This window comes from Polypterus senegalus, chromosome 1 (assembly GCF_016835505.1).
Source record: "Polypterus senegalus isolate Bchr_013 chromosome 1, ASM1683550v1, whole genome shotgun sequence".
Classification (NCBI taxonomy): domain Eukaryota; kingdom Metazoa; phylum Chordata; class Cladistia; order Polypteriformes; family Polypteridae; genus Polypterus; species Polypterus senegalus.
The window spans coordinates 139782317-139806406 of record NC_053154.1 but is presented as its reverse complement, the minus strand read 5'-3'; the positions used below and the strand labels follow the sequence as shown (position 1 = coordinate 139806406).

At 37.2% G+C, this 24090-nt stretch overlaps 1 protein-coding gene across 1 annotated transcript; it reads right to left on the bottom strand.

Moving 5' to 3' along the window:
- Window positions 1-88: 88 nt before the first annotated feature.
- LOC120518477 (spermatogenesis-associated protein 16-like) lies at window positions 89-9880 on the bottom strand. The gene is made up of 3 exons (XM_039741289.1): window positions 9801-9880; window positions 9381-9464; window positions 89-945 (listed from the first exon to the last, which is right to left on the bottom strand). Exons 1-3 carry the CDS (start codon window positions 9867-9869, stop codon window positions 733-735), a joined length of 366 nt encoding a protein of 121 aa, XP_039597223.1. The 5' UTR covers window positions 9870-9880; the 3' UTR covers window positions 89-732.
- Between the last annotated feature and the right edge of the window lie 14210 nt (window positions 9881-24090).

The following is a 24090-nucleotide window of genomic DNA, read 5'->3' as shown; positions in this document are numbered from 1 at the left end:
CACTGCACTTCAACTACCTCCGTTCAGGCGGAGAAGGTGCACAAAGCAGTAACTTCATTGCAGTCTTTAGTGCCTTCCATCGCTTTGATTTGTTTCACTCCATTTTGACTGAGATGTGCAGGAAAAGGAAGCCAGTGATTGGTGATATCTCATCTTCTTCCATCAATACAAGCCATGTCAAAAAAGAAGCACTGCCCAGCAAGCAGATGGATGGTGTTATGAGAATGCTGCTGACACTTTTTAGAAATGGAAGTGGGAGATCATAATTCAAGCAAACAATTTTTTTCTGCAAGTTTGTGAGACATTTCCTTGTTTCACTTTAACCTTTATCGGCAATTCTGCTGACTAATGAGTATAAAATGTTTTGATAAGGAAGACAAGATTAATTTGACAAAGTCTGATCTGAAGGGGATGTTTTGTTTGCTTTATTGAGAGCCGAGGAAAGCCTTGTAACACTGTCAACAAAAGTAATTCAAAATTTGACTGCAACAGCATCGGTAGTTCAGAAATGCCAGTTAATCCCCTAAATGATGAATGTTTGAATATTTCTTTATATCTTTCTTCACTTCTTATCTGGGGCAAGGAGAAGGAGACCATATCTCAGAGTAAACAAGAAAGAAATCTAAATAAAAAGGAAGCCAGGTTCCTAAAGTCCATTTATTTCTGCCAGCTAAGACTAATGATGTGCACGGACTTCTTGCTAAAGATGAGCCTTTGTGAGGGGACGCCTCATTAATTTGAAGACAGTCCTTTGTTGTCCTGACTGTCAGGCTGCAAGTGTATTAATGTCCTCTCTGCCGTCTTTGACACTTCTGCTGGTGTCGCGTGGTAGCTCAGAGTCAGAGGCCTGTTGTCTTTTGCTTTCTGCTGCTGCTCTTTAGACCTCTTGTTTTTTTGGGTGAAATCCTCTTCTATTTGGTAAATGAAGTCCTCAATTAATCCGACCTGGAAACAGAAAAACATACAGTAAAGAAAAAAAATAATTTAAAATATTTTCCTCTTTGACACGCATAATTCTTTTTTTTTTTTTTTTAAAAAGTGGAACATCTGGACTCCACTGTCCTCTTGATAAGAAAAAAGAAACTTTCAATATTAAAACTTCCCTTTGGGACTTAATTACTTTTTACTTTTAGGAATATGCAGAAGCTCTTTCATTCATTTTTGAGGACCTGTGGCTAGAGGGAATTTATTGTAACAATATTCATAAATGGCAGAGAAAAACAGTGGCTTTAAAAGGAATGCATGATTAAGAAATTAATCTAAGGCAAGGTTTTCGGTTATGAAAGCATGCAGGAAGAGAACAAAGGACAGGCGTGTGCATGCAAGATGCTTGCAGAGAGAATAATGAGTATTCTACTTTCCCATGGCAAGAACTATTTTTCTATTAAATCAAAATGTACTTCTGAATAAATGTGTTTCCTTGTGAAATATCATACACTGGGGGATTAATGTTCAGTGTAAAAATAAGCTGCATAGGAAGCGATTCCCGTATGACTTTCCATCTCCGCTTTTTGTATGATCTCTGTTTTCTCTGCTTTCCCATTTTTAAATCTGTTTAAATGTTAGATATAGAGTATATAATGATTTAATCACCTAATGTTTAGTTTAGCATTACCAGCTCATATGTACAAGCATTTGTGCCTGCTACAAAGTTTTGAGCTACATTTTGAAAGTCATGCTATTTTTGTTTAATTGTCATCAGAAGTGGAGCCCTGAGCCCACAGACTATGCTGCATTTCAACAGGAAAAGCTTGTTAGACATATCTGATTCTATTAAGGCACTTGAAAAGGTGGGCCTTACAGTGAATAAAGGCCTGAGCTGCTTATAGACTGGGTAGCAGGGGGCAAATGAGGGATCAAAAACCAGTAACCCTTCTATTGGCAATATATGGGGCTATTGTCATAGTACAGACAAGCAACAAAAGTGATAAAATCTGAACAGTGGCAAGATTCTGAACCAGATGTCTATGCCAGTACCTGGATACACACTTCATTTATATTCAAGCCTTCTTTTTCTGTATCATGATCAAAGATAGCTAGAGCCTGTCTTAATTTAAATGGGGGTCGTCTGTCCTAAGCTGGAAGGCATTGCATGATGCAAACAAATGAAATCTGAACATAGCTCCACATGAAAACGACATAAACAAAGGGAGAATGCCCTGATACCTAAAAAGGTTGTGACTGGTCTGGGGTGCTAAACTCTTCATTCCTACCACGTCAACTGTAATGGCCAGTGACAAATCGGCCTTGGACCATCAGTGTGGACTATCCATAACTGAAAACCAGGTAAGGAGACAACTGAGGAAGCCACACACAGAAAAAGCCGAGGGATCAGATTCAGTCAGTCCTTGAGTTCTTAAGGCCGATGCCGACAAACTTTGTGGTGTCCTCTGTCACCTGTTCAGTTTGTCCCTAAGGCTTCAGATACTGCCACTGCCGTGGAAAACATCCTGCATTGTTCCTGTTCCAAAGAAGGCGGGCAACTCTTCACCTAATGACTAGTGGCACTTACTCACATCACGAAGACCTTTGAGAGACTGGTCCTGGACTGTACGAGTCCTCTTGTGATAGACCACCTGGACCCACTGCAGTTTGCCTATCAGGCAGAGATTGGAGTGGAGGATGCGATTATCTATCTGCTTTACAAGACTGATTCTTAACTGGAAAAAACTGGCAGCACTGCGAGGATTATGATTTTTGATTTCTCCAGCACCTTCATTACCATCTAGCCATCCCTGTTAAGGGGTAAACTCAGAGACATGCAGGTGGATGAGCCTACAGAGTCCTGGATAATGGACTATCTGTATGGCATACTGTAGTTTGTGAGACTCAAGGACTGTGTCTCTGATACGGATGTGAACAGCACTGTGGCACCAAAAGTAACAGTCCTGTCTCCTTTTCTCTTCACTTTATACACCTCAGACTATAAATATAACATCAGGCCATATCACTTGCAGAAATTCTCAAGATGATTCTGCAATTATGGGGTGTATTGATAAAGGGGATGAGAGAGACTACAGGGGTCTGATGGAAAAGTTTATTTCTTGATGCAAAGAGAATTGTCTGCATCTTAACATCAGCAAGACCAAGGAACTGGTTATTGACTTTTGACACACCAAACAGCCTTTATGTTTGGTCACTGTTCAAGGACTCCCACAAGTACTTGGGGGTCCACTTTAATAACAGGTTGGACTAATCTCAGAATACAGAGGAACTATATAAGATAGGACAGAGCAGGATCTTTTCCTTAGGAGATTATGTTCCTTTAATGTGGGAAGTGATATCTTTCACATCTTCTATAACTACTCTGTGATGGCCAGTATGATTTTCTATGCTGTGGTGTATTGGGCTGGTAATATCACTGTTGTGATGCGAAATTTTGCATACAAGTTGATAAATATTTTGTATGTCTTTATTTGTAACTTAGACAAAGCAATGTAATATTAGTGTTACATTATAGATAATAATAGCAATGGTTTGATGGTTTAAGAACCCCTTCCCCATTTTAGGAATGAGTCTCTTTGTAATTTTACAACAGGGTTGGGGGAAGTGCCTTAAACAAGTTTGGCAAATGTTTCTCTGCTAAAGTCTCTCAGTCAACTCCCACAGGAAAGTCAGGCTGCCTAACTGCCAAGCTTTACCTTAACATATGGTTTTGGGGGCAGGTGTGAAGGTATTCTATCCCTCCATTGGTCTGAAGTATGGCTGTTTGGAACTGTCTTATATCAAAAACCTTTAAGTTACACAACGCCCTATTGGCTCTAGGGGTTGGACAGAAAACCAATAAATTTGCTTGCTTTACCTCATTCTCTCTCTCTCTTACCAATGAAAGACCATCTCACACCATGAACTGAGAAGGACAACACAATGAAGAGCACAGCTTGGCAGCCATATTGAGACAGGTATGCAGCCTGTTCTGAAGAAAGCTGACCACAAAATGATGCCTTAACTCAAGACATTTTTAAGTAACTAACAGGTCTTTGTGCAGACTGAAACTACACATCAACATTTATCAGATTGTATGGTTGCCAATATTCAAATGTACTTTGCATATTGTTATTTATGAATATTATCAATAATACATTGTTTAAATTGTAACTTAACACCTGCTTGTCTTTTACTACACCTATTTGCCTGAGGTTATACATGTAGAAGGTAAGGTGGGGAGAAGTTATATACTATAATACCTTATAAACAGTGGTAAGTCTGGGAGATTTGAGGCATTCTGACAAAGGCTACATATTAATAATACAAAAGGGGGAAAGTAGAGTAAAATATTACTCTACCAAGACAAAACAATCACTTCAAGAGAGGCCCACCAAATCAACAAGTTAATTAAAAGGGCAGACTCAGTTATAGGATGGACTCTGGGAATTAAAACAAAACTCAGAGCTATTATGAACAATGCTGCATATCCTCTCTCTGACACACTAACATTGAGTACTTTCAAATACTTTTTGATTTTCCTACTTTACAGTGATTCTAGTGTGTGTTCAAACCAAAGTGTGCATGTGTATATTTATTTATTTTGCCTATTTATGTATTTATTTATTTAAAGAGCTTCTGTAAAAAGCTAAATTTCCTCCTAGGCACTAATAAAGATCCGTCTACAGTTAGGTCTACAAGTATTTGGACAGTGACACAGTTTTCATAATTTTGGTTCTGCATGCCACCACAATGCATTTGAAATAAAGCAATTATGTGCTTTATAGATTACATTATGCGCTTTATAGATACATTATGATTGAAATATAGTCTTTCAGGTTTAATTTAAGGGGCTTACCAAAAATATTGTATGAGCAGTTTATGAACTTTTCATACACAGTCCCCCTATTTTCAGGGGCTCCAAAGTATTTGGAAATTTGACTGACAAGCTGTTCCATAGCCTGGTCCCTCATTATTGGGTTGGAATAGATTCCAAGTGCGGAATTTACATTTGGAAGTGGTCACTGTGAACTCTCAACATGAGGTCCAAAAAGCTGTCCATGCTGGTAAAAACAGTCCATCATTAGGCGTTAGAAAACAAAACAAACAAATCAGAGAGAGAGCAGAAACACCTTTAGTAGTCAAATCAACCATTTGGTACATTCTTTAAGAGAAGGAACATGCTGGTGAGCTCAGCAACTCCAGAAGGCCTGGAAAAACCAGAGAAGACAACTGTGCTGGATGACTGCAGAATTCTGTCCTTGGTAAAGAAACCTCTTCACAACATTTAGCCAAACCAAGAACGCAATCCAGGAGGTAGACCTATCATTGCCAAAGTCTACAATCAAGTGAAAACTTCATGAAAATAAAAATAGAAGGCTTACCACAAGGTACAAACCACTGGAAAACTCCAAGCACAGAAAGGACAAATTAGATTTTCTTTGGACAAAGAAAATCAAGATCAATATACACCAGAATGGTGGAAAGAGAAGACATTGGAGAAAAGAAATGACTCATGACCCGAACCATCATCTGTGAAAAGATGGTGGAGGCATCATGGATGACTGCAAATGGAATTCAGTCGGTAGTGTTTATTGATGTTATAACTGCTGGCAGAAGTAGTGGGACGAATTCTGAAGTGTACAGGGCTATACTGTCTGTGTAAATTCAGCAAAATGCTGAACAAATGCTAGGACGACGTTCCACAGTACAGATGGACAATAAGCCAAAACATGCTACGAAAGCAAACCAAGTCAATCAACTGACCACAACCCAATTGGACATGCAATTCACTTGGTGAAGACAAAATTGATGGCAGAAAGTCCAAGCAGCAACTGAAGAAAGCTGCACTAAAGGCCAGGCAAAGCATCACATGGTGGAAACTCAGCACTTGGAGGATGGCCTTGGGTCTTATACTTCAGACAGTCATTGTCTGTGAAGGATTTTCAACCAGATATTGAAAATGATTATTATATTTATGATTATATTAGTCAGTGTATGGAGGAATGATAAATAGAGAAGCACAACTCTAAGCGTGTTCTTTTGAACTTTTGTGGTAGAATTTTTACAATGACAATACCAGATATGGCATAGATACTTAAGATTTAGAGACACTTGCAGTTATCAGAGCTGTGGAAATTAATAAAAATTTCAAGGTTTTTTGTTAGTATATTCATGCTTATGAAAGAATTTGGATGTACCCGTTAGAAAAGGAAAAAAATTACTGTTATTGGTTTATTACACAGATCTTAATTTTCTGATACTTAAAGCAAAATCATTGTAATTTGATAAACTAACTGAAGAATCATTTGGGGCTTCCTTAACTATGATAAGTACATTTTAAGCAAAAAAAGTCGTCCTTCTTTAGGAGAGGAGCGGGTAACCTTACTACACCAGCATGGTGGAATTATCAATATCAATCTCTGGCATGGATAATGTTGTTGACTATTTGCTCTATTCAGAGCAAAATCCTGCCTTTCTGCTGTTGAAGCTAGAACACCAGGCCTAATTAAAAAAGTGGTGTGAACAATCGATAAAAAGTAAAAAAAAAAAAAAAGAATTCTAGTGCTGCACTCAAATTGATACTGCAAATCAGATCTGCCTGTTAAACGTTACTGTGTTTATGTGAGCCCGTTATAGTTGAATCTCTGTCATTTCAATACTAATTTGTACTAGCTATTAATTACAATGTGCACCAAGCCAGATAAGTCCCTTAAGTATGTTTGAGTAGTGTGCACCTCTTGGCTGAGGGTATTTTATTTATGCCAGGGTGAAAGGGGGCATCCAAATATGCTAAGAATCATAAGGACCCTGCTCCTTTAGCAAGATTACGGTGGTGTTCATCCTTTACTTGAAGGGTGATCTGCTAGAGACACCTGGGACCCTGAAGTTTTCAAACGGACAGAATGTACAGAGGCAAGTCTGGGGGTCAGGCCCTTTTAATTTAGAATTCAGTGCCGCCAGTTTTGATAAAGATGCCCCCACAACTCAGCTATGACTCCTTTTTTGATTTACAACATAACATTTTCCCAAAGATCTGGAAAGCACGGAGCTGGGTTGAAGCAAATGGCAGCTTTCTTATGAGTTAGTAGTAATGGCCCAGAATTTTTGGGGTATTTAGATTTAAAAAAGGTGTAGGTTTTGTTTTAGAACAGAGGTAAACAGAATGTTGATGTCAGAGGTATGTCAGCCACTCTCTGATATCATAAAGAAATCACTGGCACTGACTACACTCAAACATGAAGTCTAGATGTTTTAGGTATAGCAAGAAGCTATGCATTTTCAAGTTGTTTCAAATCTTCTACATATATGGTACATAATGTAAAATTGAGGAAATGTAGCATTTTGATTATATGTATATCCCAGAATATTAAATAGTATAAACTGACACATTATCAGCACAAACACAATATATTTTTAGAAAAGAGAGAAATCTTGTGGCATGGAAAAAGATGTGCTGTGTTAGATCATAACATGCAATTACGGTACCACAACAGAAGATATTTTAATATAAGGAGCTTCTTGTACAGTGGAACCTCGGTTCACGAACGTCTCGGAACACGTACAAATCGGTTTACGACCAAAAAGTTCGCCAAACTTTTGCATCTGTTCACGACCACACACTCGGTATACGAACAAGCCAGTTTCCCTTTCGGTTTGTGCGCGCCGATGATTTCCGCACATGTTCAGTCTTTCCCTTTGCATTGAGAGAGAGACACACAAACACACGAGATATATATATATATATACATACACACGCACGCACGCACACACCCACACGAGCGAGAGAGAGACAACTGGACGCATAAGGCCGAGAAGTCAGTTAAAGAATGCACCAGGCTTGTTTTTAAAGAGACAGATCCGAGCATTGTTTTAACCTCGTATTTAATGAAGACTTTTTTCTATTGGATTTTAACCTCCACTTCACTTCTGTTTACAGCGATCGGTTCGTAGCGTGCATTGTTGCAATGTTACTTTTCTTGACGGTTTATTAAATTACAGATTTTTCAAATGTAAATTTTTTTCCCTGTGCTTAAAACTCATTAAAAAAAGTGTTTTTAGTGAGCGGTTCGTAGCGCTATAGCGCGAACTCTTGCAGTGTTAGTTTTCTCTGTTGTTCAAGGTTTATTCAGTGTTATTCAATGTTTTTACATTTAGTTTACTATTGCATTGTGCATTCTATAGTATTATTAACTATATTTGTGCTTAAAAATCTTTAAAAAAATATATTTACATACAGTTCGTATGGTCTGGAACGGATTAATTGTATGTACATACAATCCTATGGGGGAAATCACGACCAAATTGGTTTACGACCAGAGTTTTGGAACGAATTATGGTCGTGAACCGAGGTTCCACTGTACTCTGTACCCTTGTGCATGCAGTCAAAAGCCTATCCATCAGAACCTGGTCTACACTCAATGAAATTCTGTAGCAATTTAATGGACAACTTAGAGTAGGCCTGTGGCATCATAAAGAAGAAGATATCCCAGCCCGGTTTTAACCCTGGATAAAAAGAGTCTTAAGACTGTAATAGTATTGTGGTTTAATTTACTGTTTACTGTCATGTTTCATGGACAGCAGAATTGAGCAGGTGAAATGAGTCACTATACAGGACCTGTGATTGTCACTACATGAACCTTAGCTGGAGTGTCTTCTTCATTTCATGAGCACAGTGTTTGAAGTGGATGGCAAAGTGGGTACGACATCTGTATCGCAGTTCCAAGGACGTTAATTTGATTTTTGGCCTGGTCATGTTCTAGTTGGAGTTTGAATGTTCACCCTATTGTTTCTGTAAGGTTTCCAAAAGGTTTTCTGGATTTTGTTTTTATCCACAAGCCAAAAATACACTAGCTAGGTTAACTGAACCAGAGTCACTGTGTGTGTTTAAATTTTAGTGCACCCAGCTTTAGACTGGCATCCCAATCAGAGCTGCTCTTTACTTGTACCCAGTGCTTTCAGCAAATATCTAATGTAATATGTCATGTGCCTACTAAGAAATAGATTGGTACATTTGAATTGTATAGATGTGTGGCACACTCTTTAAAGGGTGTTATATAAGGCCAGAGATTAGTTAGTTTTTAAGAAAAAGCAACAGCAGCATGAAACTAATGAAGAAAAAGTCACAGTTAATTCCCCACCAAAAATAAAAGTGAACAATGCAATATTTCAGGTATTAAGCTTTGACTAGGCAACACTCTTACTTATGAAAAGTGATTATTAGCATCCTTTGTAATTCGTACCAGTCAATTTTCGTGATGGCAAGGCTTCTAATCATGTGAATTAAAATGGGATTACACTGTAGCCTAAATGAACACAGACTGCATGACTTGACACTGAGTCATATTTTTATAGCCATCTTTTTGTCACTTTCTTGAAAAATATATATGCATTCTACATTTTATGCTAACACCCCTCGTTCTGTTATTGGGTGCATTTTTCTTTCCAAGCCTCACCTTTTGCATTTCATTCCACACACATTCTTTATCACTCAAGCTTCTTCCAAGGGTGTCTGTGATGTCTGCCATTAGCACATGCAGCTGTAGTAGGGAGATAAAAAATTATCAGCATTGGATTCATACACTGAAATGACTTCTCTAAATACACAGATTAAAACCTAATTAAAAAATCATTTGTATGGTGATGATTTTATTACTCATTCTTTATAAAATACAGACTGTTGTCTTGTTATTTTCCCATTGTTTAAAAAGCCACGCATGTCTAAATAATAAAGATACATATATATCTATTTTTTTTTCAAACGAATGATAAAATGAAAAGCTTGCCAGTCCGGAATTCAGCATAATCACAAAAAAAAGTATATTAATCCTTACTGTTGAACAAAAGTATTATTATCTCAGAATTACTTGTCTCACAGAATCATTCCGATAGCAGGTTTGTTCCTTTAAATATTCTCTTCTGGTATGTGATATGGTTGCTTCCATCTGTAAGTGCAATCCAGAGCTGGCCAACTCAATAAATCAACAAGACAGCGGCTGATTATCACACCGAGCGGAGTAGTTTAAGACCTATCACAACAGACCTGCCTTGAGCTTCCTAAATTCACGGTGAAGTGTACATGAGTAGCTCGTCTTAACCCCTTCAGTGCTAGGAAAAAGAGCAGTCAATGGAGCGTCACTTTTTTCGTAAAAGAAAAAGGCATCAAGTGACAAAATGATACTGCTTGGTGCATCTGCTGTTATGTTGTGGTGGCTGGGCAGGTAAACTGTATTTGGACATACCTTGTGCACAAATCAGTGGGTTCCACATAAATAGTACAAGAAGTCCAAGGGGCCTGGCATATATGGCATATCAATAGCTTTACTAGCATCTGTTATTCCCTCATGAAAAGGTGATGGTGAACCATTTAGGGCAGTGGTCTCAAAATCCAGTCCTGAAGGGCCTCAGTGGCTGCAGGTTTTCATTCTAACCCTTGTCTTAATTAGTGTCCTGTTTTTGCTGCTAACTAACTTCTTTTGCATTAACTTTAATTGACTTGCTCTTGAAGACTCAGACCCCTAAATTGTTACTTTTTCCTTAATTAGCAGCCCATCAATAATGAGATACAAAATGAGCCAAAACAGGATCAGCCAACTGTGACCATCATACAAAATCTGAAAATGAAGAAAGATAAAGGTTTCAGGAATGTTGATTTACTTGGATCCTCAAAACATTTTACCAGTGTTCTTAGAAAGGAGAAAATCAATAACCTCGGAAATGTATGCTATTGCACAATGAGAGCAGCAATAAGCCATGGAATTTAACAACGGGTTTAATTAACAGTAAGAATTGTTGCCTAATTAAGCAACTGGTTGGAGTGAAATTAGTTGAAGTTTGAGGCCCTGACTTAGGTGGTCTTCTGTTGGCTCACTCACTTCACATTTCATTTCTGTTTGGGTGCCAATTAAGGAAAGAAACAAAGCCATTCAGAGGAGCGATGAAGAAATTCTGGGGAAGAAATCTTAAAAAACAAGTCAAATAAAATGAAAGGAAAGGGAGATAATTAGCAGCCAAAACAGGTCACTAATTAAGAAAAGTGTTAGAAAGAAAACCTTCAGTCACTGCGGCCCTCTAGGACAGGAGTTTGAGACCGCTGATTTAGGGGTTTAAGTCAAAACTGAAAACTAGTAGGGTCTGGGTAACAATTCATAATTTTTACAAAGCAAAAGGAATCACCCATTAAAGAAGTATCATTAAAGCATGTATGTGATATATAGTATCATGGCTTATCATGTACTAAGGAAACAAACAATGAATGTTTGCAATAGGCCTACAAAACTGAAAAAAAATGGGAAACATGTCTCCAAAATGGTCAAGTTTAAACATTCTTAATAACTTCAGTTTTCTACTAATAAAATAAGCAGCAACAAATGCACATAATGGGAAGACCAACCTCACACAAGTAGTCAATGGCAGGCATGGCATCTGTCAGAGTATAGCAAGATATACAATAAGGGAAACGGCTTACAAGTTTTGCACAGTTAATGAGCGCAGAAGTCATAACAGCCACAGACATAGTCATGCATGATTTATAATGAAGACTATAATGGGTATAATATGGTACAGTATATACAGTTAGGTACCTTTGCCAACAATAAGAAAAAAACAAACAAAAGTCAAAAATATTTAACAATAACAACAACAGCAAGACAAAGATCACATAATAACAAGATGTTTCAGTCTAACTTGTAACCTAGAATAAATGTCAGATTGCACTGTTCTGTTTTCCCATTTTACTTACGGAGAATTAGTAATTAGCTTGGTTTTTTTCTTTTTCTTTATTCCCTCTTTGTTTGTCCATTACCTCATCATAAATGATATTTATTTAACAGCCTTTAGCTGAACAGGCATGCGGCCCAGGTTTTGGGTGGGTGAGCCAAACAGGGCTGGTGTATATGAAGTGGGTCTAAAGTTTCAGGGACTGTTGCTGATTCTTCCTTTATAGGTGGCAGATACAGATTGTTTTGTTCTCCCTTGGTGGTTGACAGCACTGTAGACTAAGATGAAAAACATTTTTTTTTTGCCTTCCTGACACATCCCTGCCAAGGGGAAAAAATAAGAACGTCACAAGCTCAACTGATAAAAGAAACCAGGAATTGTGCAGTGAAAATTTCTAGTAAAAAAACTAATCTCTGGAAGTGAAATGGGAAGAACTACTCCAAAGTGTAAAATCATTTATAAGGTGCCATTCAACAAAAAGATCTGAGCAATCAATCTCTGTACTCTTAACTGACAAATATGTAGTCTGGGTGGTTTTAGAAGACTTGTTATTAGTCCTGGTATATTTTCTACTGAACATTGCCAGCAAAAGTTGAGGATAAGAAACTAGTCAGGCTTTCCATTAAATGCAATCATGTTGAGTCAGGGGTGATTGGGGTCATTGTTCAAAACCGAAATGATTTTTATATCATACTCAGACAAGTTTCACAATTCATGTTCATAATGGTGGTATGCTATCTATTATGTATTTAGGATAAGAGTCTCTACATTTTACAGAAAGCTTATGTTTTATTGTTCTGTATTCAAACTAGTTATAGTGTGCATACAAATATGAGGAAGACTAGCAATTAAATGATGTAGTTTGTGTGGCCACCATGGACAGACTGAATAGTGAAGCCAATTCTTTCTCATGTGTCATGTAGGGCTTATTTCATAGCCTAAAAAGTATCGGCAATAGGTGTTGATTGAGGTTTATCTCATGCTCAGGAGAAGCACTTTATTTTCTTATTCAAATTTCAGTTTCTTGTTGATAAATTTGCTAATGGGCAGCATAGTGGGATCATGGGTAGCACTGCTATCTAACAGATCCAGCATGCTGGTGTTATAATATTTTTGTTATAATATTAATTTAATGTCATTATCTCTGTGCACACTGTTATACAGACAGACCAAGTATGGTACACAGGGGCTCAGCATTTAGAATTGCCAACCAAGCATTGGATTTAGATAGCCAAAGACATCTGGAGGATTGTATAGTTAGCCTAAAAGACAGAATAGTATACAGTACAGGCCAAAAGGTTGGACACACCTCCTCATTCAATGTGTTTTCTTTATTTTCATGACCATTTACAGTACATTGGTAGATTCTCACTGAAGGCATCAAAACTATGAATGAACACATGTGGAGTTATGTACTTAACAAAAAAAGGTGAAATGACTGAAAACATGTTTTATATTCTAGTTTCTTCAAAATAGCCACCCTTTGCTCTGATTACTGCTTTGCACACTCTTGGCATTCTCTCGATGAGCTTCAACAGGTAGTCACCTGAAATGGTTTTCACTTCACAGGTGTGCCTTATCAGGGTTATTTAGTGGAATTTCTTGCTTTATCAATGGGGTTGGGACCAGCAGTTGTGTTGTGCAGAAGTCAGGTTAGTTGGACGATCATTTATTTTTCAACAGGACAATGACCCCAAACACACCTCCAGGCTGTGTAAGGGCTATTTGAGCAAGAAGGAGAGTGATGGAGTGCTGTAAATGGTCATGAAAATAAAGAAAACACATTGAATGAGGAGGTGTGTCCAAACTTTTGGCCTGTACTGTATGTCTGTCCTCTGTTAGCACAAAAATCTTCTTTCCTTGTTGGGAGAATGAGAACTGCAAGTAGGCATTGTGCTATTCCTGTATTTTTGGAGGTGGAGTTGAACCTTTTCTGTCCTTGTTTGGAGACCAGAGAGGACCAGCACGTGGATAAGACAATATATAAGGATGGACCTAATGCCAATACACTTTGAAGCTGTCGGGTGGAAGATTATGTCATCCGTCTGGAAAATCCTCTTGGCGTGGTGACAAAAAATGGCAGACTGCGTAGATCAAGACTCCCACCTTGATAAAGTCTGTCATAAGCTTCCCATCTGTAACCGCGTAAAACCCGTCAGTAAAGTAAGCTAAAGTATATCGTTTTCTCTTGTGATTTTTGTACCGCCGTAATCATGATGGGAGGGATATCGCCTTTTTTTGTCATATTTCTATATTTTTCGGTTACTTAACATGTTGCAATTTCAAAAGAACACATTTCCGGAGTGCTTTATGCCTCCTAAGGAAACAGCTGAGTTAGCTCCCACCCCTTAACCCCTTGAATTAAGCAAGTTTTAGAATGATATGCCATATTGTTAGATTTACTCACTGCTGTGCGATAAGGGTGTATCTACATGATGTCAGAGCTAAGAACTGTGTCTGTACAACATTACTGAGGGAACACACCCATGATAGTGCCACCAATTAAGTAACTTTAATGAAAGTCTTCAACATTATTTCTTTTTAGGGTATCATTATTCCATCAACAAAGATAGCATTGTCCTTTATGATTTGTTGTTCCAAGCATTACCTCATTGGGTGAGTCTTGATCTACCTGTACCTTTCCCGTTTAGAACCAATAGCTTTAGGTAAATGATGTCCAAATTTTGCATCATGGACTTCAACTTATTCATTTTTGTTGAATTTGTGTTTACCATTGTACTGCTCTGATGGCCAGGAACATCTCCCATCAGCATCAACATGCAAGTGAACAGCACCTTTTACACAATTTAGTAACAAACTGATGGTTGTAGAATATATGTGAACAAATGTGAGTAAAGAATCCCAAGAAAGCCACACTGCCAATTTCTCAAAAGAGGATGCTGTATAATTCCAAGGATGTCGCAGGCTATTTTATTTAAGTGAAACCATTGTTAAGTGATATCAAAGAAATGTTTGGTTTCATAGTTTAATTGAAACTTTTTTCTTTTATATGGTTAAACATTATAACATACATAAAAATCATGCAGATTTTTAAATTCAAGCCAAGAAAGAAACTGTTGATCCCATTTATCTAGGAAAAAGTGCACTCCTATCTACTTGACTGAATTTATCTTCCACAAGTGAAGAGAGCAGTCCACTCCGACTGATGCTGAGGTGTGGTAATACTGGGGACATTTTGGACAAGTTTCATACAGTTTTCATACCGCTCAAATAATTTTGAATCTGTTGCATTTTTGTTGGAAGATATCAACATATGTCCGAGAAATTTCACATGGTGTAAGTCATTTACTTCAATCCTTAACTTTATTTTTAACATGATTTGGAAATATAAAGTTTATGCAGAGCAGTGAGTAGCCAAGGCAAACTGCAAAGTTCAACTAAATTTTGACCACTTAACAGGCACCTGAAACTGATGTTATTATTTGCATTTGGTCTTATAATTCTTGTGGTGCTTCTCTTAATTGCACCCAGTGAATGGACACAGACATACACAACAGGATGATTGCCATGTCCAAATGATGTTTTATTCATTTGCAAAATGGAAAATTTATCAACATGTTTAAACATATTTGTAGTTAGGATATAGGATTTGATGCTGCTACTTGATGAGTTACCTCTAAATATAAATGTCTATGTAAATAGTTTCAACCGATCTTGCGGTTTGACATTAGGAAAGCTCCATTTAGACGTCCGCTTCTTCAAAGAAAGTACACTATGAAGCACAGGCTGTAAAAGGTACGAGTGGGTGCCACAGGGAGCTAAGTTCCATAATGATTGGTGTACACTTAGTTGAAAAAACAGTGGGCAGTTTTCAGGAAGCTGAAATGGGTTACAAAACCATTACTTAAGATTTTGGGCATCCATTAATCCTTATCAAGCAAATAAAGAATGAGAGAAATTTAAGAAAACCTGAGAGAAAATGAAGCTAACACATCACTGGAGTGATTGACTAACAAAGATGAGTCCAAGAGACAGATAGGGGTTTCAATACTAGACACCAAAAGTGCCTCAATTAGCTCCTCTAAATCTGAAGTATCTCATCTAGTTCCTTTCCAACTAAACATCAGAAACATTACCACTGGACTCTCCGATTTTTGATCTTCTTTGCAATTGATCCCTGCAAACAATCATAGCAATGTCATTTTAGCTTTGTGCATTTGTAATCGCATTCCCAAAGCTTGTGATTAGAGACTGAGTGGTAAAAGAAAAACCTCATTCAAGGACATGGTTTCCACTTTACAAGTTCTACCTGGCACAATGTCGAATATGCCCTTGAATCAATTCATAGCTATTCTACCTCAACTGTTGAGAGTAAGTATTCAATTTATTTATTTCATTTCACTGTAAAGTAATCTAATGTGCACTGGATTGTGTGAATAGCCCAAGAGGTCAATATCGTCTACAAACAGGAAAGCAGTTTTTAAGTCTTCAAAACCTTAGCTACTACTTCATATCTCCTCAGCCACAATCATGAACATTAAAAGAAACAAGGCTCAGCTTGGAGGAATCCTGCAGCTACCATGATTGGACTAAACATAAAGATTGTGGGTGTAGCATCTTAATCAAAACACTTAACAGTCATGCAAAAAGCAGCCTCCAAATCAATATACCCCACAGACGTAAGTCATGGTAGAAGCCTTCTTCTCTTCTACAAATGAAATCACATGTAAGCTCAATTCTCAAAGCCCCTTCAAATGTCTGTTTTGTGTCAAAGGGCAACCAACCCATGGACATGAAGGAATTTGGTTTCTTCTTTCTTAATGCAATGTTTGCGTGAAGTAATGGAAAATCTACATTCCAAAGGTTAACATTTATTTCCTGTTACTGAGTATGTTGTTTTCGTTAACACCAAACTGTGGGACGTTTTGTGGACACCTTTATAGCTGCAGTTGTCTTGGGCACATTGAATGATAGTAGTGGTGTGGCTGAGAAGCATATATACAGTTAGGTCCATAAACATTTGGACAGTGATACAATTTTCATCATTTTGGCTCGATGTGCCGGTGGATTTGAAATGAAGCAATCAAGATATGACTGAAGAGTAGACGTGCACTTTTAATTTAAGGCATTTAACAAAAATATTGTGACTCATTTAGAAAAGACAGCCATTTTTATGCATGACCCGTAATTTTTAGGGGCTCAAATGTATTTGGACAAATTAACATAATCATGAATATAACAATCATGTTCAATACTTGGTTGAAAAGCCTTTACAGTCAATGACTACCTGTAGTCTGGAACCAATGGCCTTCTCCAAGTGCTGGCTTTCCACCCCAGTGATACTTGTAAGGTATTTACAGCAGCTGTCTTCATGTGCTGCTTGTTTGTTGGACTTTCTGCCTTCAATTTTGCCTTCAACAAGTGAAATGCATGTCCAATTGGGTTAATGCCAGTATATAGAGAAGAATCCATTTCTTTGCCTTGAAAAGCATTTGTCTTGCAGTCACAATATGTTTTGGCTCATTGTCCATTTGTACTTTGAAGTGTTGTCCTACCAGTTTTGCAGCATTTATCTGAATATGAACAAGCAGTGTGGCCCTGTTCACTTCAGAAATCATCCTGCAACTTTTGTCAGCAGTCACATCATCAATAAATACCAGTAACCCACTTCCATTGGCAATCATGCATGCCTATGCCAAAACACTGCCTCCATCATGTTTCACAGATGATGTTGTATGCTACATATCATGAGCCGTTCCTTCTCTTCTCCATACTCTATCTATCATTCTGGTACATATTGATCTTATTTTCATTTGTCCAAAGACTGGACTGGTTTTTAAAAATATTTTCTGGTCTAACCTGTCCTTCCTATGCTTGAGGATTACCAATGGTTTGCACCTTGTGGCAAACCCTCTGTATTTTCTTCCATGATGTCTTCTCTTGATTGTATTCTTTGCAAATAATAGACCTACCTCCCAGTGATTGTTCTTGGTTTGGCTAAATGTCATGAATGGGTTTTACTTCACCACAGAAAGAATTCATCGATCATCCAGCACAGCTGTCTTCCATGGTTGTCCAGGCCTGCTGGTGTTGCTGAGCTCACCAGTGTGTTCCTTCTCTTTAAGAATGTACCAGATGATTGATTTCACCACTCCTGGGGTTTCTGCTATCACTCGGATGGGTTTCTTTTGTTTTCTCTGCCTAATGATGACCTGTTTTTACTTGCATGGACAGCTCTTTGAACCTCAAATTGACAGTTCAGAGTGACAGATTCCAAATGCAAATTCCACACTTGCAATCAACACCAGATCTTCAGCCTGCTTAATAATTAGTGAAAGAATGAGAGACCTGTTCACGCCAGGCTATGGGACAGCTTGTCAATCATTTGTCCAAATACATTTGAGTCCCTGAAAATGGGGGGACCATGTATAAAATGGCTGTTATTCCTAAATGGCTCATAGGAATTTTATTTTTTTAAACCTTTTGAATTAATGCTGAAAGCCAACACTTCAATCGTGTAAATATTTCTTCATTTCAAATCCATTGACTGGTAGTGTATAGAGCCAAAGTTATGAAAATTGTGTCACTATACAAATACTTATGGACCTAACTGTATATATGCTTCTCAGCCACACCACTACTATCATTCAATGAAGTGCAGCCTACTATACCCTAACTGCATTTTTTTAGTGGTCATAGTATTATCATCATGAAGTGGACTGACCATGTTTTTTGAGCACAGCCCTTTGTAACTAGTCTCATTACCTAAGCTACTTAAGCTTTAAATAGGGTCCATCCTGATGACACACCTCAAACTTTAGCTGAGATGTGGCAAAAGCTCTTTTGGAAGGGGTTTCTCTTTAGCTATACTGGGTGTTTTCAGTTAAACCTTTGGCCATCTGACTCAACTAACCACAATATTAATTGCCAGGTTAGCACATCATTAAATTACAGAAACCTGTTGGCCTTACACTGGATATCAGAAGCACAAGGTCCATTATTAACCTATTGTCAAAGGTTCACTAGTACCTGGCACATATTTCACTGTTTTATCTGAACATGGTATCTACCACAGCCAAGTCATGGTTGGTAGAGAAATCCAAATAGCAATGCACCTCTCATATGTAGCACTCAGATCCAAATTAGGCAGAACTGTATTCTTTACTTTATGTCGACAAGCAAGAGTTCAATCTTTAAGAGCTGTAACTTTCAGAACAACAAAAACATTCACAGTATTTACATAGAGTATTTCCATACAAAAGTATATCTTAAAGTGCTTTATAAAAATAAAGGGAAAAATAGTATAAAAACTAAAAAACAGAATTGCTAAATTAAATTAAAATTTTATTTTTTTTGTAAATTTTCTTATTTTTAGGTAGAAAAGTGCCATTGAGCATAAATAGACCCGTCACATACTACAATATCTACTGTAAACGAGAAGCTGTTTGATGAGCTGCTTCTTCTGCTATGCCTGCTTGCATTACATCTATAATATTAAATATTTTGCTTCAAATCCTTTATATTTGTTCATTCCACTACTAAATTAATTCTGTAAATTCTCAGCAACCTCTTTCCATAGTTATAAAAAATGAACACTTTATATAAGCTGTAGAAATGTTTGTGGAAAATGTTTAAGACACTGCTGTCTTTAATATCATTTCCAGTGAAAACTGCAGCTCAGTGTAAGGAATCTTTTTTTGTAGATTATTTTTGTTATTTATATAGTGCATTTGAAATCTACGTGGTTAATGTTGAATGCTGCAGTGACCCTTAGATTTAATAGCTTAAACAACTTTATGAACTGACCTGCAGTGCCTTTGTAAGTCCCTTAGCAATTAGGAAGCCGTTCTTCTGTTCACCACTAGTTTTGTCGCAATATCTCATAAATCATGTTGTATTGATCAAAGTTAATCTCCAAGCAGCCTAGTGCTAATTTATAGAAGAAAGGCAATTATAAAGTTTCATTACAATGTGTTCAAGTGTGCAGTCTTTGAAGATGTGTGCATTCTTGAATAAATTAAAATGATCTTATACAATGTTAGTTTGTGTGTCTTAGCTGCTCAGATCAATTTATAGTTACTGGCAGCAGGAGACTAAACACACAAGGCAGTGTAGGATGAAGATAACAAAGATTTTATACACGCACACACACACGACCACACACACACTCAGCCAGTTTACAAACACCATGTGTTTTAGGGAGGTTAGATAGAGTATTAAACATTAAAAATGTTCTGTTTCACTTGGTTTGCCTAAGACAGCCCTCCCAAACTTCACTTAAGCCAGTGACTCTTCAGGCAAAAATGAAGTTGAGATGAAGTTGAAAGAAAGATTTCTGCTACAATACAGTAGTCAAAATAGAGTTGACATCTTCATCATTAATATTTATTGTAAAGACATTTCACGTGTAGCATCCTCAAAACTACTGTTTTGCAATTCATTAATAATAACATGGAACTAAGTAACTACTTTTTGCATCACTACAATTTTTTCTTGCATTTTGTATCTGGTTTTGGGTCAAACTCTCAACCTGTCTTTTGTGATTTACTATTATACACTGGATGTATGAACTGGACTGTAATCTTTTACAGTGAAATAAAGGTACAACTGAGGTAACATATGTCTTTTATTTTCCACAGTAGCTATATTCTTTAAATCCACCTGGGTGAGCAGATTGCACTAAATGAAATAAGATTCTTCTTGTTTATACGCACATAAACAAATGATGAGGCTGGAACCTACTGTCAAACAATACACTCCATCCTATTGCAGTGACATATAAAAGTTTAGATATCCTGATTTCATAATCAAGACATGGCTGACAGCTTATCAGGTTTTGTTTTAAAAGGTTGTCTAATTCAAGGGTGTAGACCAATGGGATTGTTTTCTTTAGGTTTATTCTAGCTAGTAATGAGGCTATGCCATGGTTTCTACCACTTACATTTATTAAGAGGAATATGACATATTGTATTTCATTTCATGAATGTTACAACCAATCTCATCTTATGTTTATGGTGTTTGGATTACCTCATAGCCATACAATTCTGGAAATATGAAGTAAAATATAACTTAGTTAGGATCAAGTTGACAAGGCATGTAAACCTCACCACTGTTAATTAATGTTACTCATCTGGGGGACTTGAAGCACTGTCAATTAATATGCCTCTTCTCCAGAATTAGAAATAATGGCGTAGTTGCGCATTATTTAGAATGAACATTACAGATACAGCATGGGGAACACTGTTACTTTGACCATAAATATTTTTGTAATTGTTTAAATATATGGATTCTTAAAGTAAATAATATTTTACTTGCCACTAAAAAGTGGATACACTTGCACTGTTAAAAATCAAATCATCACATCTTTCCAAATCAATTATAAATAACAAATTTTACTGAATGCATAAGCTGTGGTGCAATCAGTTGCCTTTACGACTTGTGTATTTGACTAAATGGAGTCCACTTGTGGGTAATTACATTTTTTATATGACTTAAAATAAACACACTTGTTTCTCTAAGGTTCTACACTCAGTCTTAACAAAAATAGTATAAGAAAAGCAACTCTTTAAAGGAAATTAAGCTAAGATTGTTGGATAGCAACAACTGGGGCATAACAAAATGTCTAGGTCAATAAAATGAATTAATAGACAACAGTATGAAAAATTTGCATTATAAAATATCCCGTTGGAGTTGCAAAAAAAGAAGAAATAATGATATAATAAGGCAACATTTTGTGTTCCATTTAATTAAACTCATTGTTTGTTAAGTTAGCAATGCACACATTTTAAAGTAAAAAATATTAGAAGTTGATTAATACCAACTTGTCTCAAAAAAAAAAAATCAAAGCCACAACTTTGCAAAAACTATTGAGCTGAATCAGCCTAACCATTCTAAACAATTTGATTATCAGTTAAATCGATTAAGTCATTCAAGTTGTATTTATGTGTGCATGCACAAATTTTACAATTTTAAAAGTTACTTTTTGCAGATTGCTATAGAAAATTAAGAAAATACAATAATCATTTAATTTGAGAAGTAAATTCTTAAAAGCAATATTGCATATTACAATATAGTATCCTGCTGCGGGTTGGCACCCTGCCCAGGATCGGTTCCTGCCTTGTGCCCTGTGTTGGCTGGGATTGGCTCCAGCAGACCCCCGTGACCCTGTGTTCGGGTTCAGCGGGTTGGAAAATGGATGGATGGACAATATAGTATCTATACTAATAAAAGGCAAAGCCCTTACTGACTGACTGACTGACTGACTGACTGACTCATCACTAATTCTCCAACTTCCCGTGTAGGTAGAAGGCTGAAATTTGGCAGGCTCATTCCTTACAGCTTACTTACAAAAGTTGGGCAGGTTTCATTTCGAAATTCTACGCGTAATGGTCATAACTGGAACCTATTTTCGTCCATATACTGTAATAGACTGCAGCTCGATGGCTGTGGGAGGCGGAGTTGCGTCTCGCATCATCACGCCTCCCACGTAATTGAGTGCCTGCCCATATAAGGTAAATATTTGCGGGTCAAGGACTGTGCTTAGCATATTCATAAGTAAAAATATCTGAATCACAAACTGATGTTAATTATATTTTGTCCATGAATACTTATTAAATAATTCCAAATAGTCTGCCCGCTTCCTTTCATAGCTTTTCCGATGGTTGTGCTGCTTCCAGGCATGTATTTTCGTACTAAAGCATTTAACCAATCACATTTCAGCCATCATTTGTTGCCAGACAGAGAGGCCTTCGCAATCCGTTGTGCAGGCACTCTAACACAGAATAAATGTCAATTAACCTGTTGCTTCAACCAATCAGATTTTGAGTTGGTGTCAGTAGGGCCCTCTAGCAGGCGTATGGCAACGTCACCGTATTCAGACCCATTGATTGGATAGAAGTCGATATGAGAAACTCTACGAGGCCACTGAACGCAGCGCAAGCGCTCCGATCGCAAGATCCTCGCGCGCACTACGGCCAACTCCATGGCAGGATTCTGGACAATATTATTTGCCAGACACAGACCAGATTTCAAGACCACGAAAACCTGATGTTTGTCACGCTCCTCGAGCCCCAGAAGTTTCAGGAATACAAGAAAAATTTCAGGCATGCAGCCTTCTCCAGTTTAACACTAGAGCCACGGAGCGGTTTTTGATCTGTCTCGGCTAAAAACAGAACTGACTGTAATGTATGCCATGGATGATTTTGCAGGAAAATCTCCCACTGATCTCCTTGACTTCCTTCATCAGAAAAATCTGAATGAGAGCATGGGGCAGCTGTTCACATTGGTGTATTTGGCGGTGACCATTCCCATGTACACTGCTTCTGTCGAGCAGACATTTTCAGCCCTAAAATGAATTAAAACTTATGCCAGAAATACAACAGGGCAGGTTTGACTTTCAGCATTAGCTTCGATGGAGATAGAAAGGGACTTTTTGATGGAAATGAAGCGCACGGATAATCCGTATGACAGAGTAATTGAACTGTTTTTGAGGAAAGAGAGGAGGATGGATTTTGTTTACAAACAATCCGAATTTTTGGTGAGTAAAATGTTGCGATTTTCCTAAATAATATTGCAAGTTTATGAGTTATCATTGATGTTTTTTATGTGTGTCACGGCTGTGGCTGCAGTAGAAAGGAACTTGTTAACCCCTGGTTTGTCTATTCAATAAAGGCATTTATTGTGGCTACAGGAGTTATCTTAATATATATATATATATATATATATATATATATATATATATATATATATATATATATATATATATATATATATATATATATATATATATATATATATATATACCCGATCTACATACTGTCAAATAAACGAACCACACGCTGTGGCGCAACACAAGAGGCTTTGCCTCTAGCGCTGATGTCCGAGGTTCAATTCCCGAGAGGGGGTGCAGTAAGTGTGTACGCCTGATGAGCCCACAATTAGGGCGAAACATGTGCCACATATTCTTTGCATTATTTGACAGTAAAACTATTTCAATATATATATATATATATATATATATATATATATATATACATACACATACATTATATATATATTGTATATATACACATACATTATATATATATATATATATACACACACACATACATATATATCAGCGTTTCCCGATTCATTTTACGTTCGCACCCCCTGTGACGGACGATCCCGATTTCGCACCCCCTTGGTTTGAGAAGAAGTATGAAGAAATATGAATATGAAGAAATATGAAGTTAACAAAGAAAAACAGATCACCAATTAAAGCTTTATGAATAATGGATACTTTATTCGCCATCAATAATTGTTTTGGTAAAGCCATACTCAGTGTAATCCTCCTTCCATTTTCTAATTTTTTCGTGACTAGCCATGATTAAATGAACGGTAAAAAAGTAAGAGCGAAGCGACGGTGACTTATTGAAGCAGGCAGGCGAAAGCACAATAGCCCCCGGGCTCGATGTAGTGCACGTCAAATCGATCTAAAATGCACGA

Excerpts from the sequence above, each read along its gene's own strand:
- LOC120518477 (XM_039741289.1), bottom strand. The coding sequence starts at position 9,869 with ATGGAAGCAACCATATCACATACCAGAAGAGAATATTTAAAGGAACAA. Across the intron at positions 9,465-9,800 it reads CCTGCTATCGGAATGATTCT|CTGCATGTGCTAATGGCAGA; the intron begins GTGAGACAAGTA and ends TCCCTACTACAG. Across the intron at positions 946-9,380 it reads TGTGGAATGAAATGCAAAAG|GTCGGATTAATTGAGGACTT; the intron begins GTGAGGCTTGGA and ends TTCTGTTTCCAG.